This window comes from Tiliqua scincoides, chromosome 4 (genome assembly GCF_035046505.1).
Source record: "Tiliqua scincoides isolate rTilSci1 chromosome 4, rTilSci1.hap2, whole genome shotgun sequence".
Taxonomy (NCBI): Eukaryota; Metazoa; Chordata; class Lepidosauria; order Squamata; family Scincidae; genus Tiliqua; species Tiliqua scincoides.
Genome location: NC_089824.1, coordinates 190345478 through 190364609, shown reverse-complemented (window position 1 = coordinate 190364609; position 19132 = coordinate 190345478). Strand labels below are relative to the sequence as shown.

Here is a 19132-nt window from a genome sequence, read left to right as displayed (position 1 = left end):
GTATTATGGCAGGAGGTTGACAGACAATATACACATTGCAACATCCTTGTTCCAACTAGCAACACCTACATGTTGATCCCAAAATAATGGCCAAAATGACAATCTGGCTGTATGTTTTGTATCCCCTGAGAACTTGGCATGCATGCTGACACCAGTGCGGGATTTGACAGGATGGACTAGATAGAACTAGATATCAGTTCACACTGTCCACATCAACTGAGTGACTATCCAGGGGTGCCTTCTTTCCATGGCAGAGTATAGTCAGTGAGGCTTCCATGGGACTTGTGATGGGGGAGTCCTCATCTCCAAGAAGCAAACAACATTGGCTGTTGCTCTACATGGAACCTGCACAGGTGTGCTGTGGAAGCATTACCAAGGGAAACCTATTTGTGTAAATGTGAGTAGTTTGTACATTATCTATTTTCTCTGAGCACATTAAGAGTTTTTCCAAGTTCCTTAAAATATGATAGAGTTTTGTAGCTGGCTCTTGTTTGTTTTGCTGTTCTTTTAAGTTAGTGTGATTCATGCCTGAAGGGAAAGACTGCTTCTTTGTTTGTGGAAAAAGAGAGTGGTGTTTGGTGGTCACCACTGCATGTTGGACATGGAAGTGGAGGAGCTTAGTCAAGATACATACTCTCAAGAAAGGAAGTAGTCCAGAACTTACCTACCTAACTAAGGGTGCAATCCAGAGCCACCCTTGGGTCACAAACATTCCGTAAAGCATGTCTGCACCTCCTCTAGAGTTGGCTGGGCCAGTGCGGGGTGCACGTCACCCCACAGAGGCTGAATCCAGCTTCTGCGCCGACTCAGGGATGGAGCTTTGTGTCAGCTGAGCTTGGCTGATGCAAGGCTCTGGGGTGGGCAGGAGGAGGCAGAAGGGAGGCATTCCGGGGTAGGGGGGAGGGCAGGCAGAGGGCGGTCCCAGGGGTAGGCAGGTGGGGAGCAGGAATGGGACCCTGCTCTTATGCCGGATCCCAGCCCCTGTTCCTGAGCAGCACGGAGCAGCTTCAAGCCAGTCTACTCTCCTCAGACGTATGTCACCTCTGGAGGTGGCACAAGTTCGAGGAGACCCACTGGGGCTGCAGTGGCTTACCTGGGGGTAAGGGGAAGAGTTTCCCCTTGCATCTGGCTGAACCATTTTAGGACCCTATCTTGTACTGGATACAGTGCAGGCCTCCTAGCCTGCCTGTTTCAGCGCAATAGCGGATTGCACTGCACCATGCTCAAATGCTCAGAGAGTGTCCAATGTCTACAAGATTAATAGCCATTTCATAGGTCAAAGCCAGCAGCTTGAATTCTGTCTTACTCTTAGGCGATAGGAGATGTGGTAACAGCCCAATAATCCTATACCCCACTAGCAGAAAGGATTTAGGGCTACCAGTGCAGCCTCTGTTAAATCTTGCATTCCATTAGGGCACCAGGTCAGCCATGAGAGGTTGGTAAAGAAAACTTGTACTTACCTCTTCTGCCTCTGCCTGGAACCCTATGGATGGGTTGGCCTGGAATGGGAACACTGGCAGATGTTGCTGCCACTGAGATCTGCCCCCATCCCACCCCTGATGTGCCCTCAACCCAGCCTGCTCCCTGCCTTGATTGACTTCTATAGTCTACACCTGCCACCAACATACCTGGATCAGTGGTCAATCTGCAGGGTGCTGCTGAAAGCGCATGGCCTCCCGGCTTTTGCACTGGCAGTTGCACACTGCAGACAGTCAGAGAGGTGGCTGCAATGGCAGACTGCAGGATATGCTGGTGGATCTTGTGGTTATCCAGAAGATAAGCTTGGGCTCCAGGTGAGTTTTAGGGAAGTGGGCTTACAAACCACCTCCCATGCCTTGATCCCAGAAGAGAGCTATCCCTGTGACTCATAAAGCACAGTCATTTGCATGTTACCATGCAGCCTCATGCATACACAGTAGCTACACCTCTTTGAGTCAATAAGTCACATCCCTTGCCTTCAGGAGACAAGATCAATCTGGAGTGCAGCCGGCTGGGTATTCCTGGGGTAAATACTGGAATGGGGCATATTTTTCTTAACAGAGCAATTTCATCAGAAGTGGAATGGTCCAAACCAGAGAGCCTTCTTCACTTCCCATATTTGCAGTTGGTTCATGTTCATCAACCTCTGCACCATCCTCATCCACGCTCCCAATAATGAGGAGGAATCCCAGCTTGAAAGACAGAAAATTACTGTACATCTCTCGTAATCCTTCAACCTAGTCTTGGTTTTCCTTCTTTCTTTAAGTTCTCTGCAATCATCTGTTTCTTTTCCTGCCTGTTTTCGCACAAAACAACAGCCACCTCCCTACTGGAAACCAGGTCTGATCAGTAGAATGTTCGTGGCCCCTCACGGCCTGACTGTCTCAAGAGGTGGTTTAGGCCACCTTCCCCACCCTGGGACTCACATGCCTGTAGCTATAGAATACAGGTAGAGTACAGCTAGACAGATTTCTGAGTAGCAGCCGTTTCCTTGTGCATTTCAGGTGATAGCAGCTGTAGAGCAATGAGAGAGCACTTGCTTGCAGAGAAGGAATAAAGTTCACTCCGTTGGTAGGGAAGTGTTCCCAACAGGCTGTTGGCAGACACCTGCTCTCCACTCCCCTACTTGCCTCGCTGCCAGGAAAGCACTTTTCTAACCCTGCCTTGGACAACTGCAGACACGATGAAGACCCCACGCTGCCGCTACACTCTTCTGGTAGGTGTCGCTGTGCATGCATTTGGGGTGGGCAGGAGGGAAGGGAGTGTTATAAAGTGAACACAGTGCACTGGTTTACTCACTCACCATTTGTTCCATTCACAAGCTGTCCAGCATCGTTGAAATGCATTACCACTGTGCATGGGGGCTGGTAGGTCTAAATAATATTCCTAGTGTACAAAGAAATAGTTGAAGAGACAATCCTTCAGGGTTTCAGAAGCTCTGAAATATGAACAATTGATCTAAACCTAACAGCTTGGATTAACACACTCACACACACACACAAAGCACTATGTCAGAATCTGCACAATCTAAATCGAAAGAGGAAGCAGCGATCTGGGTGGCAGAATCTGACCTCATTCCAAAAGATAATTACTGCACAATCAATTAACGATTATTTATTGAGTAAATTCACTGCTGGGTAATGATTTGTGACACGGCACATGACAAGCTGCTGTATGTTCAACCACACCGACTCACCACATCACTTTCTATGCAGAACGAAGCATCCCTCTCCCACTCACTCATGGCCTGTTAAAGTACGAGCAGGTGGCTGGCTCTCTGTTTACAGTCCTGGTGTTATGGGAGAGTAGTGGTCACCTGGCATTTGAAACCCACTCATCCAGGAAGCTCACTCTGGCAGGACGTGGGCCAGTCCCACACTCTGTGTAACCTACCTCAGAGAGCTGTTGAAAGACTAACTTGGTGGGTGGGAAGAACCTTGTATGCTACCCTGAGCTCCTTGACGGTGAGTTGGGATAAAAAACAAAAGTAACAACTTCATTGCTGGCTCGGAAATGATTGTGTGCATTATGGCAAATATCTGAAATAGGTTTTGCTGACACCATACCATCCAGCATCTTTAGCTACTTCTATCATGTTGCCACTAACAGTCGACAATAAGAATGGCTGTGTAAATTCTGTGTAAATGCATAATGTACTATGGGACATTAGAATTCATCACTCTGAGAACCTCAGCTTTTTTAAAAAAGCAAGTTCTGGGTCCTTATGGCTAAGAAAATTGGATTGAAAGTATATGGGCAATGCCTGGTGGAACTTCATTAATGGAACTCCGCAAGGATATCTGCCAAGCCCCTTCTTTCTCTGCTTTTAAGCAAGCAGTGAAAACCCTCCTCTCTGGGAATGTGTTGATTCTAGCAGCTATTTAATTAACTGCTGCTCTCCTGATTTTTTTACTGTTGTTTTTATAATTTTTAAAAATCCTATTGTTATTGAAAAGAATTGTCTCAATGGACCAGGCTATATGAAAGAAATCCATATTAGAAGGTTGACATGGAGCTGAGTTGAGGGACCAGGGTATGAAGCATCAGGAGAAGGCATAACTACTTCCTTCTCCAAGGGTAGCAAAAGCTGAAGGAATTTTGTGAAATGAGCCTGAGTGTATCTAATTGCAAGTTAAAAAATTCTGCTTTTCTTCATGCACAATTTGCATGAAATGGGTTCTGCATTTTAATTTTTCTTTTTGTCAATGCCGCATATGTATAATTACTTTCCATAAAACAAATGCTGTATTGCGTTAACATAAACGTTAACCATCCAGAATAAGCTTCACCTCCATGTCTTCCAATGTTAGAGTTATCTTGAGGTATTCTTATCAAAGGGTCACCAAATATCATTCCCAGGAACTGTCCCCCCAACTCCAGTCCAGCTATCATATGACAGCAGAATGCTATCCTCCACTTGCTGTTTTCATTCATTCCAGAGCTTGTCCTGCAATGGTTGCTAAAGCAGAGCATATTAATAGACTGGTCATGACAGTTCACTATCTTTAAGCCTTGTGTTTAATCTCGCAGTACTTAGTACTTCAGCTCAAACATACTTAGCAAGATCTACTGCATCAACAGGGGTTATGAGTGAGGTAGAATGGAAGCAGCTCACCAACATTTTGTGTTATGCATGTGCATTTACATGCAAATATACGAGGTGCTCCCTCTGAAACTTGTTTAAGCCATTTCTGCCCAATGTTGCATATATGCAACAGGGATCAAATGTGTACACCTGTGGGCTGAGCAGAAATGGGTTAAAAGGACCTGAGCTGAGAAGAAGCATCATGCTCAGCAGGAAGCACACTGAGAAATCTGCCTAAGGGCATAAGTGCCATCTTCATTGTCCTAGGTGTGGGAGGGTGGGTGGGCGGGCAGCCAGAACAGGGAGGGAGGAAAGGAAGAGATGCAAATGGATGGGAGAAAACTGGCTCATGCTCCCAGGGAGAGGAATGGTGACTTGTTTACTTCATTGTATTAGATGAGGGGCCCCAGAAGACAGAGGTGGTGGAAGTAAGTGACCTCTTAGTAAACACATATAGTATATTGTATAGTATTTATACTATACAATATGGTATGTAGAATATTTTATGTTCACCTAGGATTTTTAAAATTCCAATTTCAAGTTTAATTTCAATTTTTATTTGCTTTAAACCCACACCATGAGATTGGGATGAAATATACTTCATTTAAAGATATTGCTCAATAAGTTTCAAAGTAGAAAATAACTGACTGAAGAAGAAAGCACTCTAATGAAGGAACGTATAGTAGATTTTTATAAAATTGGATCATGCCTTTTACAGGGGAATGTAATGAGCCCCTCCTGCACTTCAAAATGTACCGCTATTCCACTACCTAAGAAGAACCTTGCTAGTTTACTTTCCAGCAGCAACAGCTGAAATAAGAGATATGCTTGTGAGACAGGAAAGCTTTATTTAGTTCTGTGGCCATAAGGTACTATCTTGGAAATGGCTTTCTGATATACCCTACAACAAGGTTAGAGCAGTATTTTGGAACATAAAAACTTAGTGAAGAGCTGAGCACTATGCTGGGCTCCTGTCCCTTGCACAACACTCCAAAGTCAGTCCTGCCAACAAAATTCCTACTAAACAATTGTATAAGGTCAAATAGGGATTGACACAATTTGCTGAACCATATTGGCTTCTGCCTTTCCATTGGACCATTTCAGCGACGTGGAGAGGGGGGATTTGCTGCATGGGTAACAGTCTATCCTCCATATCTACCTTACTCAGGCTTCGCGCACTGGAGAGGACACTGTTCCAGAACCACTATTCAGAGTGCGATACCATAGTCTTCCGAGACTGAAGGATGCCAACATGGATAAATTGTGCCCCAATTAAATCAAGCAGGTCATTGTCAGGAAGCGGTAACTACTAGTGTGGGCACATCAGATTAGATGTTACTTTCCTCAAACTGCTACATACCCAGAGATGCTTGGCAAAGGAGATTCTAAGGCTACTGAACTAGACCCTAGAGGTCACCCCCTGAGCCAGATCTAAAGAGTAACCAGGTTGACAACCAGTCAGGGCATGGGGATTAAGACACATGATTGAGCCACCTTGCTGAAGCTAAGCAGATCTGGCTCTGACTGTGTGACCAGCCAGGAACCCCAAGCTGTCTTAAATTCTAAGATAGAAAAAAGGTGGGATATAAATAAATATAGAAATCCCAGGCATGATCTTCCATGCTGTTTGAGTGAAGGAGCATTCACCAGGTCACCACTGCCTTCAATGTGTGTTTTAAAGCTTTTTGTGGATATTATGCAACGTTCATACACGTAAAGTGGCTCCATGCAATTTTCCCACAACCTTGCTTTTTTTACTCAGATAGGTGACAACTTTCATTATAAAGGGAGATAGCAAGAAAGTATAAGTAGGGTTTCTGCAGGACTAAATGCTACCATCACAGCCAGGTTGGAATTTAGGAAGTGGAAGTCCTATAGTTTCAGTAGAAGGAGAAGCAGAGGAGAAAGAGCCATACTGATTCTGGTCATTATGGATTTTGTCACTGCAACACCCCTTACTCGGGCTGAAGTAATATTCAGACAGGATTTCTCATATGCATACCCCACCACAAACTTTCCTATCTCTTTGGTAGTTGGACAGCCCAATCCTACCCAACGCCATGCACAGCGATGCAACGGGGCCAATGCGGCTTCGGTCATATCCCACAGGGGCATTTTGGCATGTTGAGGCCTCCTCAGGGTAAGGAAACATTCGTGGCTTATATAGATAGCTTATAAGTGGTTCCCAAGTGGTCATCCATCTAGACACTGACCAGACTTTGATCTGCTTAGCTTAAGCAAGATGACTATATCACATTGTTAGACTAGGGGTGTCCAAACATTTTTGCAGGAGGGCCAAATCATCTCTCTGACAGTGTGTTGGGGGGGAAAAGAATTAATTTACATTTAAAATTTGAATAAATTTACATACATTTATGTAAATGAATATATTAGAGATGGAACTCATATGAAAAAATGAAGGTCTCGCAATAGCTCAAGGTCTATAAAAGGCCTTGCACAAAGCAAGGCTGATGGTTCCTTTGATGATGATGATGCTTTCACAGGTGTGAAATAGCAAGCAGTGGAGGGAGCCCTTGGCCCACAGCTCATGTGAGAGGTCGAACAGTCACCCTATGCTGAGAGCAGTTGTGTCAGCCCAGCACAGGCTCCAGCAAGTCTCTGGAGGGCCAGAGGCTTATTGGAGACTGGGGGCTACCGTGGGCCAGACTGGGGGTTCCTGAGGGCCACAAATGGCCCCCAGGCCAGGGTTTGGGCAGCCCTGTCTTAGACCATGCCTTGGACTACAGTAAGGCTAGGCAGGAGTCTTAATACACCAGAATGAAAATCTCATTTTCAGAATTGAATCAATAAGGAATGAATTGTGCAGCCACCTCGCATTCACAATGGAGTCTTTTAATTAGCAGAATCAATGACCAGTGGTTCTGAAACTTTTAGCACTGGGACTCAGTTTTTAGAATGACAATCTGTCTGGGACCCACCAGAAGTGATGTCATGGCCAGAAGAGACATCATCAAGCTAATTAAAATAAATAATTAAAGTAAAACAAATAATTAAATAAGGGGAAGCCAGCCCTGTTCCACCAAGTGAATTTTCTTTGTATCCTGCCTGCAATAACACCCCCTCCATACACACACATCACTAAGATTTTCAGCCCTACCCAGTGCCCAGTTCAACTTAAGTTCTTATATTTAAACCATATCACTATCAGGATCCACCTACCCTTACAAGTCTAAAAAAGAAAGAAAAAATCACCTTACCAGCTGAAGCATCTGTTTAATCTTTTTTAATGGGGGAGGGGGCTGCCTTCTGGAGCATTTGTTGAGCTCCTCTTTCATTAGATTGGAACCATTCTGGTGGCTTGCATTCCTCTTTGCCTGACCTGACCACCAGCCAAGGCATGTTTGCTTACTCATGAGTAAACATGAACATGTAGGTTAGGCGGCAATCCTACCCACACTTACCAGGGGTAAGCCTCATTGACTATAATGGGACTTCTGAGCAGACATGGATAGGATTGGAGTGTTAGTTTTGCTTTCCATAGGGCCCAATGCATTCATCAGCTTGGAGAGGGGGACTTACTTCTCAGGTGTCTGGGGGGGGGGGCTGCGTTCATTGGATTGTGATCATTCTGGTGTCACTGGATTCTTCTCAGCCTGCCCTTTCCAAAGGACTAAAGCAGGGGTGGACAAACTTTCAACTTTAGGGATTCTGGATCTTTAGTGATTGTGTAGGAGAGACAATTTAAGCAGATGCAGCTTTTCCTCTGTGACTGCTGCATCTGCCGAAATTCTCTCTCCTACACAATTGCTAAAGGTCCAGAATCCCTAAAGTTGAAAGTTTGCCCACCCCTGGACTAAAGCAAGTTCACCTATTCACTAGTAAATGTGAGAGATGGTTCAGTTTTACTTTCCATGGGGCTCCATGCATTTACCTTAGCTATCAGCTTATCAGTAAAGCTTTGCAACCTACCAACAATCAGGTTGCGACCCACCAAGTTTGAGAAACCCTGCTCTAGATTTCATAGTCAGTTGCTGCTGGCAGCGTGTTCCAGAAAATTGCTAACACTGCTAAGGTGGTTCCTGATAGCCTGAGAAACAAACAGACCTGCCCCAAAGATGCACAGATGGTGATTTAAATGAATCATTAAAGACATTTTGTTCTCCCCTGTTATGAGAGAACTGAGGCTTATTGGAGCAAAAGATAAGTAGAGCTCATCCTGATTCACTACACCAGTGTTTCTCAAACTGTGGGTCAGGACCTACTAGGTGGGTCGCGAGCCAATTTCAGGTGGCTCCCCATTCATTTCAATATTTTATTTTTAATATATTAGACTCAATGTTACCAGGACATGTGAACAGCATTTGGGGAAATGTTACAGATCTATACCTTTAACAAGCTACTGTCTATATTCTTTGAACAATGTTAGTAAATGAGACTTACTCCTGTGTAAGTGTGGGTAGGATTGCAGCCTAGGATTGTTAAAAATTTTCCTGCTTGATGATGTCACCTTCCAATCATGAAATCACTTCCAGTGGGTCCTGACAGATTCTCATTCTAAAAAGTGGGTCCTGTGGTAAATGTGTGAGAACTACTGTACTAAACTATAACATATACTCCTGATGTTAAAATACTGCTTTGAACTCAACTACTGCTCATTTCGGTATTTTACTTTACTCTAGTAAAAAATATTTTACTTTGCTTCATTTATTTTTTACCTTTATCATTCTCTCTGAAGAGTATCCTTCCCAGCACTGCCTGGCAACCCCAAGCTGTCTTAAATTCCATGACAGAAAAAAGATGGGATATAAATAAATATAGAAATCCCAGGCATGATTTTCCATGCTGTTTGCATGAAGGGGCATTCCCAGCACCATGCTTTGCACTAACGGGAAATATTATGTGGACAAAGCAGGAAAACTCAGTAGTTGTATTATTGCTTCCCCTTTAAACAATGCCTGTCCTTTTTCCAGCCCAGTCTCCTGGAGGAAACCCTGTCTCTGGAGCCTGAGGAGACGGATGAACAGGAGAGCCACAACTGGACAGGCACAGACATCCCAGACGTATTCACAGAAGACTTTCATGAGCCTGTACTGAATGGAGAGAGCAACATCATGCACTTAGAAGAAATCCAGAAAGTGAGTTTCACAGTGTAGTTCTTCAGTTTCACTGTTGCCCCTTGAAGAACTGCATCTAACTAGGAATGCCTTCACCTGGAACATTAGCATTTCTGTTCAATGTGTGTTACTACTGTTGTCAAAGATACTCCTTTACAAGTGAAACCCTTGTCCTCATATATCACTGCCCAAAATTTTCCTTACCTAGTATATGTTCTGTTGAGTCATTCTTACCTGTAATACCCCAAATAGGTACATTTCTAGCAGGACGAAAGCATTCTTCACCAAGGGGTTAAGATCACTTCTGGCAAGACCGCATCCAGGAGCTGGCAAGAGTGTGAGGGGTTCCAATAACTGGGGCAATCTTGGATGCAGCTTGGATACCATAGCAGAGCAGATAGTGATGAGCAGGAGAAATAAGTTGGGACAAATACTGTATGTACAATGGAGGAGGTCTAAGAAGTAGAGAGGTTGCTGAGGGAGTAAGAACTGAACTCATATATATTTGTGTGGTCTTCCTTAGCTTGCCCCACACCTTCCTTTGAGAGTGACTGGACACCCATGGAACCTCATTTATGGTACTGCAAGGGATGGATTTAGCCTGAAGAACATGTACAGAAGCATGAATGACGTTGCCTCTCCTGTGCTGTTGGTTATCAAAGATACAGATGGCCAGGTAAGTAGAGTTCATGACCCTCAAAGGAAAGCAAACCATAACTTGTTAGTTCTTGGGCTCTTGTGGAAATTTTTCCTTACTACAATGTGGCTACCACTGATCCTTTCTCCTCTCCAAAGCTATCCTTTGTCAAGGATAGCTAAAACGGACATTAAATTAATGTCTCGGCATTGACACGTGTCTATTTCCAAACCCGGAGTAAAGTTATTAGATGAAAAATATAAAATAGTGCAAAGGTATGCAGAAAACAAGCTGGCAGTACTGGGATCATAGCTCAATACACTGCTTTGCATGCAGAAGGTTCCAGTTTCAATTCCCAGCCTTTCCAGATATGGATGGTAAAGACCCCTTTCTGGATACCTGTTGCCAGTCAGAGCACAGTATAAAGTACTGACTTAGTGGGACCAAATGTTTGACTTAATCTATGGCACTTCTATGCACCTAATGGAAGGACCCTCTGAGATACATAAGTTGCACCCCAGCACATGAGCGGTTTTGGTCTGTGTTGTTGGCAACCTTCAGTCTCGAGAGACTATGGTATCGCGCTCTGAAAGGTGGTTTTGGAACATCGTCTAGTGTGGCTGAAAAGGCCAATTCGGGAGTGACAATCCCTTCCACACTGGGAACAAGTGCAGTCTGTTCCTGGTCTGTCTCCCTGGCTACGGGCCTTCCTTCTTTGCCTCTTTGCCTCAGACTGTTGGCCAAGTGTCTCTTCAAACTGGGAAAGGCCATGCTGCACAGCCTGCCTCCAAGAAGGCCGTTCAGAGGCCAGGGTTTCCCACTTGTTGAGGTCCACTCCTAAGGCCTTCAGATCCCTCTTGCAGATGTCCTTGTATCGCAGCTGTGGTCTACGTGTAGGGCGCTTTCCTTGCACGAGTTCTCCATAGAGGAGATCCTTTGGGATCCGGCCATCATCCATTCTCACGACATGACCGAGCCAACGCAGGCGTCTCTGACGGAAAGCTCTTCAACCTGTCCAGACTGAGAGCAAAGGCCAAAGTCCAGCTGAAATGTCTGCGTGACTTCCTCTTTGCCGACGATGCAGCTGTCACTACCCACTCTGCCAAAGATCTCCAGCAGCTCATGGATCATTTTAGCAAGGCCTGCCAAGATTTTGGACTGACGATCAGCCTGAAGAAAACACAGGTCATGGTTCAGGATGTGGACTCACCTCCCTGCATTACAATCTCTGCACATGAACTGGAGGTTGTCCATGACTTTGTGTACCTTGGCTCAACAATCTCTGACACTCTTTCTCTCGATACCGAGCTAAACAAACGCATTGGTAAAGCAGCCACCACGTTTTCCAGACTCACAAAGAGAGTCTGGTTCAACAAGAAGCTGACAGAACATACCAAGAGCCAGGTCTACAGAGCTTGCGTCCTGAGTACGCTTCTGTACTGCAGCGAGTCATGGACTCTTTGCTCACAACAGGAGAGGAAACTGAACGCTTTCCACATGCGCTGCCTCCGACGCATTCTTGGCATCACCTGGCAGTACAAAGTTCCAAACAACACAGTCCTGGAACATGCTGGAATCCCTAGCATGTATGCACTGTTGGTCTGTGTATTTTGTATTCAAATAAGTAAAATAAGAATCCTGGCCAAGCATAATTAAAATTCTTCATCAGGGATTCTACAGCCTTTGTAAACAAGTGCATAATTTCTGCTAGACACAGCAAAGTGCAAAATCTTATCCTGTATTAATGACAAATCTTTGTTGAAGAGTCTCTTTGCAGCTGGTAAAGTGAAAGTAAAGCTCTAAATTAGATCACAATTTACTTCAATGTCACATCTAGTTTAGGATTAAGCAGAGAGAGGAGAATCGTTCCTCAGACCTTGAGATTTTCATATAGCCACAATATTTTGGAGGAACAAATTCTGTACTATTATGAGCAGTAGTCAAAGAACTCCAGATACAATGTGTAGGTCCAGCTTGAAATCCTAGGAAGCTTACCTAGGAAGGATATGGAACTTTATTGTAGGAAAGAACCCTTGGTTTTTGAAAGGACTTGGCACCTCTGCCAAAGGCAACAGTTCCAATAGCAACAGAATGAGTAGAAACTCAAGCACGAGTAGTTCACTCTCCAAGCAGCCCGTCTGCCTTGTAACATCTTGCTCTTCTGCATCCTTTTCAGATATTTGGGGCCTTTTCTTCTACAGCCATCCACGTCAGCAGCTGCTTCTATGGCAATGGAGAAACATTTCTCTTCTCTTTCATGCCACAATTGAAGGTGACTAAAGATATATTCTTCAAATACAGGGGTTCTGCATGCACGCATGCATGTTATTAATAGAGTTGTATACATCTTGTCTGCTATAGTCATGGCTGAAAAGTGACCCATGCACAATGATCCACAATTAAGGTCCAATCCACCATTTGGCAATTATTGTTCTACTACAGCGGCTCTCAAAGTTGTGCCCACTGCGCACTGGGAATAAGATCCCTGGCACAACCGCCACATTTAGTTTTGGAACGCCACAGGACTTCATGTTCCCAGATCAGAATGATGCGATGCCCCAGTTGCATCTATGGTGCAATGCCCCAGGGGGCATTACGCCCAGATTTCTGTGAAAATGTGACTGGCTGGAGTGTCGTGTCATCCCAATCTGTGGACTTGAAGTCCCACAGTGCTCCAGAACTAAAGGTGCCAGTCATGGGAGGAAAAAATTTGGCCAAACCCTGGATCCAGCCCTCAGGCCGGGGTTCAACCAGCCCTGTTCTACTATATACTGCACTTAAAAATTGTGATTGAAACAGTTAAATATCAATCACAGAAAGAGTTGGATATGCCTTCCTCTTTGACTTAGGAGTAAGACCACAATCTTAAGCAAGACATAGATACAACCAGAAATGACCTCAGTCCATATTTGACAAGTCTACAGGAATTTGTGTGTTAAGGCATACTAGTGCAGTGTTCAATATGTTCCTGTCATAGGAACATAGGACATTGACTTATACCAAAGTCAAATCATTGGTGCATCTAGCAGGGATAGGAACTCAGAGTCATGAAAATGCATGTTTTTTGCTGACTCATGGACACCCAAGTTGCGTGCATGGAAGACTCAGCAAAACAGTCAAGGGCCCCTTGACTCCGCACTCATCCCCATGCATGCAGACCTGCATCTGTCTGCGTCTGGGTGTGCTTGCTTACTTTTTTTGCAGCGTGAAAAAACTTGTGGGGCCATCATTCAGACCGGGTGTGTTCCAGCCAGGAGACAGGAAAGGGTTAATATTTGCTTTTGCATCCGAGCAGGAGAGAGGGAGGCAGGAGTGGGCTCTCTTGCCCATTTCTGACAGAAAGGAAGGAACCAATGCTCACTGGACAAAGGATGGGCGTTCTGGTATTTTCATTGGTTGAGGTAGGGCAGAAGGAGCCAAGGGGGTTCGTACCTTATGATTGGCTGGAGAAGCCCAGGGAGGGGACAGAATCAGGAACAGGCTCTTTTGCCCATCTCTGAAAGAACTGGATGCAGATAGGCATTCTGATATTTTCTTTGGCTGAGGTAGGGCAGGAGGAAGAGCCCAAGAGGTTCTTGCCTTATGATTGACTGGAGAAACCTGGAGGGAAGGAGGTGGGGGGGGGTTTGGAGAGGTAGTTCATAGCAATCATGCTTTCCAATTGCATGGCTGCTGAGAGCTCCATTGTTACTTGGGAGAAGGGAGCCTCAGTGAATGACCAGCAGCAATGAGACTACTTTTAATTGGAGTTGCCAAGAATTGGATCGTCCTGGTAAGTCTTGCAGCTGTTGCACATAGCCCTCTTGCCGCTTCTGTCCCTGCTCTCACGCAGTCCATCCTACCTCTCCTGCCCTGTATACGGATGGGATGGGATAGCAGGGAAGTGTTTAAAGTGAATTCCCACACACATCTCTGCAGCAGCCCTGTTTTTTTCATGGCTGGGTTTTTAAAGGGGGTGGCTCGACACAAGTTCTTTTGAGTCACAAAAAGGGGACTTGGCAACTCAGAACATGCCTGTTATGACTCTTTTTTCAGTTGAGTCACGGGGGGGGGCAGAGACTCATGACTTCTCAAGTCAAGTCACACTGGATTTGTCCATTCCTGCCATCTAGCAATTGTCCAGAATTTCAGATGAGGATCGTTCCCAGGGACAGAACCTGGGGCTTTCTGCATGTTAAGCAGATGCTTTTCCACTGGGCCCTCCAAGTTAATTGAATGGGAATGGACTGAGTTTCAAACAAGCACTGGAACACAAAGTAATGATTGTTTGCTGTAGCAGTACAGCTGTGACTTATTCCCAAGTCGCTCCGTTCTTTTAGTGATTGTTTGTCTCTATGTCCCCCCCCCCCCCCCATGTTTTCCTAGGTATTTAAATGGACTGGCAAAAACACTTTCTTCATGAAAGGAGACGCGGACTCACTAGCAATTGGTGGAGGCAGGTGTGTAGCTGGGAAAGGTAGCAGGAGGGGATGGAAGAGGAAGCACAACAGATATTTACCTTTGCATACTGTCTCATCGACGGTTTGTGGAGCCAAGGTTCTCAGCAGACCCAGCAAAGAACACTCAGTTTTTTTAAAGAGATGAATTCCCACCATTGTTGGAGCTTGTGGGGCATTTCACAACCAATCCACACTGTCAATTCTTCACCAAACTACAAAGGATGGCTCCACAACAGCAGCACCTTGTTTCTGTGTCCCCAGAGTTGTGTTCACTCCCAGTGTGAGATTCTTACAGATTAACAGACTACTCCCATCAGAGCTCCAGTTTGTTTGTGTGGCTGCTTAGCACTGGGTAGAAGTAAAAATATGTAATGGGGAGACTACTTTGAGAACTTATGCCACGGTTAACTTCTTTGATTATTCTACCCAGGCCTCTTTTAATTGCACCAGTGTCCAATAGATATGCCTCACTTACTAATTCTAAATTCCATTAGATCAGATGCATGGATTCCTAGCACATTTATTCTTTTCCTCCATCGACCCCACAACTACATAAAGCCAGATGATGCTTTCCATGCTTTTTAACTGGACACAAAAATAGGTATCCAGTTTGAGTGATAATTATCATTTAACCTGGAGGAGAACTTCATATTTATCTTCTATGGTAGTACTGCACTTTTCAGTTTCTGTGAACTGTTACATACACAGGTGTTGGACAAAGATTATTAAAAGCTGCAGGGAAAGACCAAGGCCAGTTTCCATTAGCATACACATCCTTAGTGTTTAAATGTAAAAAGAAATTGGGCCCAGTAGTACAAACCAACTGTGCTGCTGTAAAATCACAGCAATGCCCAGCACCAGGAAGACAGGAAAGACAAAAGAAGTTCTTCACATAATGCATATAGAATTTGTTGCCACTAGCCCTCCTGCTGACCACTAGCTTAGATGGATTTTAAAAAGGATTTCACAAATTCAAAGGATAACAGATCTATCAATGGCTATATGCTACCTCCAGGGTCGGAGAGAATGAGCCTTTGAATACTAGTTGCTGTGAAGTAGTAGCTGGAGAAGATCATTTACCTACCTACTGAAGGGGTCATGCTTCTGGGTTTTCTGGATAGATCTGGTTGGCCACTGTGAGAAGCAGGATACTAAGACAGGAAGAACCTCTACTCTGATGGAGCACAGCTCTTATTGTAAAGCCTTTCAGGAAGAAATCTGAATACGAAGAAAGCAAAAACAAAAACAACTCGCACATCTAATTCAGCTCTTGGCAGGAAGCACCATCCATCCAGAAGCTCCCCCACAGTCCTGATAATCCAGACTACTGGGCAGTAGTGTACAGCAAATGTGTGCAAGCATGCAGCAGTGATAAAACTGCAGACTGTTTGCTATAGTGTAGCGTTCTTCAGCCAGTGGGTTGTGACCCCATGTGGGGTCGCAAAGTCTCATTTTGGGGGGGGGGGTTGCAGCAACTTTTCAAAGTCTGAGCAAGAGAGGGCTTGGATCCAATCCATTAATGGTGCTGCCTTATCAAAATTGATATAATGCTGCAGAGCCTCTTCTTGTTTTCTTGCTCCATAGCTCTTAAGGCCAGCCCTGCTCAAACTGCTACATCACAGAGTTGTTGTGAAGACACAAGAGGTGGGGGAAATGGTGGTGGGCAGATCAGCTCCTGGGAGGGGGGTGAGACTCACTCCCGAGTCTTGCACTATATTGGCTTGCTTTTTGGGGTTGTGGCACAAAAAAGATTGAAGGGCACTGTTGTAGAGCAAACAGATCTATACAACTCAAGCTCTAAGACAGGGGTGCCCAAACCCCGGCCCTGGGGCCACTTGCGACCCTCAAGGCCTCTCAATGCGGCCCTCAGGGAGCCCCCAGTCTCCAATGAGCCTCTGGCCCTCCAGAGATTTTTGGAGCCCACACTGGCCCGACGCAACTGCTCTCAGCGTGAGGGCAACTGTTTGACCTCTCGTGTGATGGCTCCCTCCACTGCTTGCTATTTCACATCTGTGATGCAGTAGCAGCAGCAAAGGAAAGGCCAGCCTTGCTTTGTGCAAGACCTTTTATGGGCCTTGAGCTATTGCAATACCTTCATCCATTCATATAAGTATCTTTAATATATTCATTTATGTAAATTTATTCAAATTTTAAATGTAAATTAATTCTTGTTTTCTGCTGGCCCCTGACAGTGTCAGAGAGACGATGTGGCCCTCCTGCCAAAAACTTTGGACACCCCTGCTCTAAGATATTCTTCAACGTTAGAGATCTTGGGCCTATGGTGCTGTAGAATTTTCATCCCCTATTCTGTCTCTACTCTCATTTACAGTGGGAAATTTGGATTGTGGTTAGATGGAGACCTGAACCATGGAGGAAGCCACCCCTGTGAGACGTTCAACAATGAGGCATTGTCTCCAAAAGAGGAGTTTCTCATCCAAGACTTGGAAGTTTGGGCACTGGATTAGCACCTCAAAAAACAAATCCTGCCCCTGCTCAAACTTCTCTAGTGCCATGAGAACAGGTTTTGACCAGTAGTCTTTCTAAAGCAGCTTGAGATCCTCTTCAAATGAGCATAAATCTGCTGTGGACTCTCTCTCCCAGGTGAGAAGGGAAGAAAGATATTGGTGACCTGGTGATTCTCTACTATTTTTCCACTGCAATGCTGCCTGTCCCTCAAAGCTCCCTTGAAAGAGAGAAAATCCTTGGTTCGTTACTTGAGCTTGACCTTTGGGTTAATAATGTATTCCGGGGCAGGTCTACATGGTGATCCACACAAAAACAAAAGCCTTGGTCACTTTAAAAGTTGGTAGGTTACACTGAGTACTGGCCAACTTTTACCAGGGAAGGTAAATTTACATTTCCACTATTGACCACTATTGGCTATTGGTACCTGTAGAACTGTAGCTCTGGCTACTGGCTCGGCTATAAGAAGCCTCTTGCTCTCCTCAGAGTCCTGAGGCTCTCAAAGACTCTAATAGGAGTAGAAGATCAAGCAATTGTTTCATACGGACAGTAGAATGTCAAAACCTTGAAACCATTTTCACAGGAATGTACTCCTCCCCATAATACTTATGCTTGCTGCTTATGCTTTTGGTATAATTGTCAGAAGCACTGAATCTCTTAGAACAAACTAACCATATATTTATACAACTATAGAGCCATCCTCCTGCACTACTGCCCTCTGCTCACATCATCAAAAAATCCCTTGGATGGTGTTTCCTAGATGGTGTGGCCATGGGATTGCTTACCACAGTCAGCCTTGACAACCTGAATGTTGTCTACCAACAACATTCAATTCTACTTCAGAATAGGAAGTTTGCCAAGTCTCTCTCTCTTTTTTTTTTTTAGAAGGTTGCCCCCAGATCAGGAATAATGTCTGTATTAGTGTATTGCATATACAACAGAAGGTGTTTGATAAGTAACCAGTCTATTATTTCCTTATTATATACAACCTTGCTACATGACTCTTGTTTTGCACAATAAATGTGCAGTTTTTAGACAGATTCTGAGGGATTCAGCAGTCCAAGATAGACACTTCTTTTGGGGAAATATTCTGCTTTCTCCTGGTACTTAAATCACACTCTAGTATCCTTGGTGAAAAGTTATTCACTACACCAATGCCTACCACTTGATAAACTTTTCCCTTACTTTTTCCTGGTCGTTTTGGGATAGGTTCACATTCGCATGCTCATAATTTGATACCTTTCAAATTTTTACCTTTCATAATTTGATACCTTTCAAATTTTGATACCTGGGCCTTTCCCAGTTTGAAGAGACACTTTGCCAACAGTCTGAGGCTAAGAGGCAAAGAAGGAAGGCCCATAGCCAGGGAGACAGACCAGGGACAGACTGCACTTGCTCCCGGTGTGGAAGGGATTGTCACTCCCGGATTGGCCTTTTCAGCCACACTAGACGCTGTGCCAGAACCACCTTTCAGAGCGCAATACCATAGTCTTTCGAGACTGAAGGTTGCCAATACAATACAATAGTTTGATACCTGAATATCAAAACAATATTGGTGCCTGTGTGAACTAATTGGAGAAGATTGTGTACCAGACTGAGCTTTCATGTCACATCATCTTTGGCATACTTTTCAATGGAAGCATGTTCAACTGTAATTACAAACTAAGATATGGAGCAATGCAGGTGCACATGCAGATCAGCTCTTACATTTGGCTTTTAGTTCTGGTTCTAGAGACCATACATGAGCATTGCAGTGCTCATCTTCTCTGCAACAGCACACGTCCTGTAGCAATGCTGTGTATCGATACTACTACAGTCTAACATATTATTGGAACAATATTTGAAAAATCAGCACGATGCTTTTAGTGAGTATATGAATACTGTAATACTTATGAAATGGGGGAGTATTGTTAAATATGTAAAATAAATGGTAGAACATGCATTCAGATTGTTT

The 19132-nt window shown here is 44.5% G+C and overlaps 1 protein-coding gene across 2 annotated transcripts; it reads left to right on the top strand.

Annotated features, from left to right (window-relative positions):
* The first annotated feature begins 2546 nt into the window (after nt 1-2546).
* Nucleotides 2547-19118, top strand: TLDC2 (TBC/LysM-associated domain containing 2). Of its 2 annotated transcripts, none has more exons than XM_066626141.1 (6): nt 2547-2695; nt 9496-9660; nt 10163-10315; nt 12453-12548; nt 14642-14715; nt 17045-19118. In XM_066626141.1, the coding sequence occupies exons 1-6, from the start codon at nt 2663-2665 to the stop codon at nt 17178-17180; spliced, it is 657 nt and encodes a 218-aa protein (XP_066482238.1). In that variant the 5' UTR covers nt 2547-2662; the 3' UTR covers nt 17181-19118. The 2 variants fall into 2 exon arrangements, with proteins under 2 accessions (XP_066482238.1, XP_066482239.1); XM_066626142.1 differs by lacking the exon at nt 2547-2695 and adding an exon at nt 2795-2846.
* The last annotated feature ends 14 nt before the right edge of the window (nt 19119-19132 follow it).

Coding starts and splice junctions, on each gene's coding strand:
- TLDC2 (XM_066626141.1), top strand. CDS start 2,663: ATGAAGACCCCACGCTGCCGCTACACTCTTCTG. Junction 9,661..10,162: donor ACTTAGAAGAAATCCAGAAA/GTGAGTTTCACA, acceptor GGTCTTCCTTAG/CTTGCCCCACACCTTCCTTT. Junction 14,716..17,044: donor CTAGCAATTGGTGGAGGCAG/GTGTGTAGCTGG, acceptor TCTCATTTACAG/TGGGAAATTTGGATTGTGGT.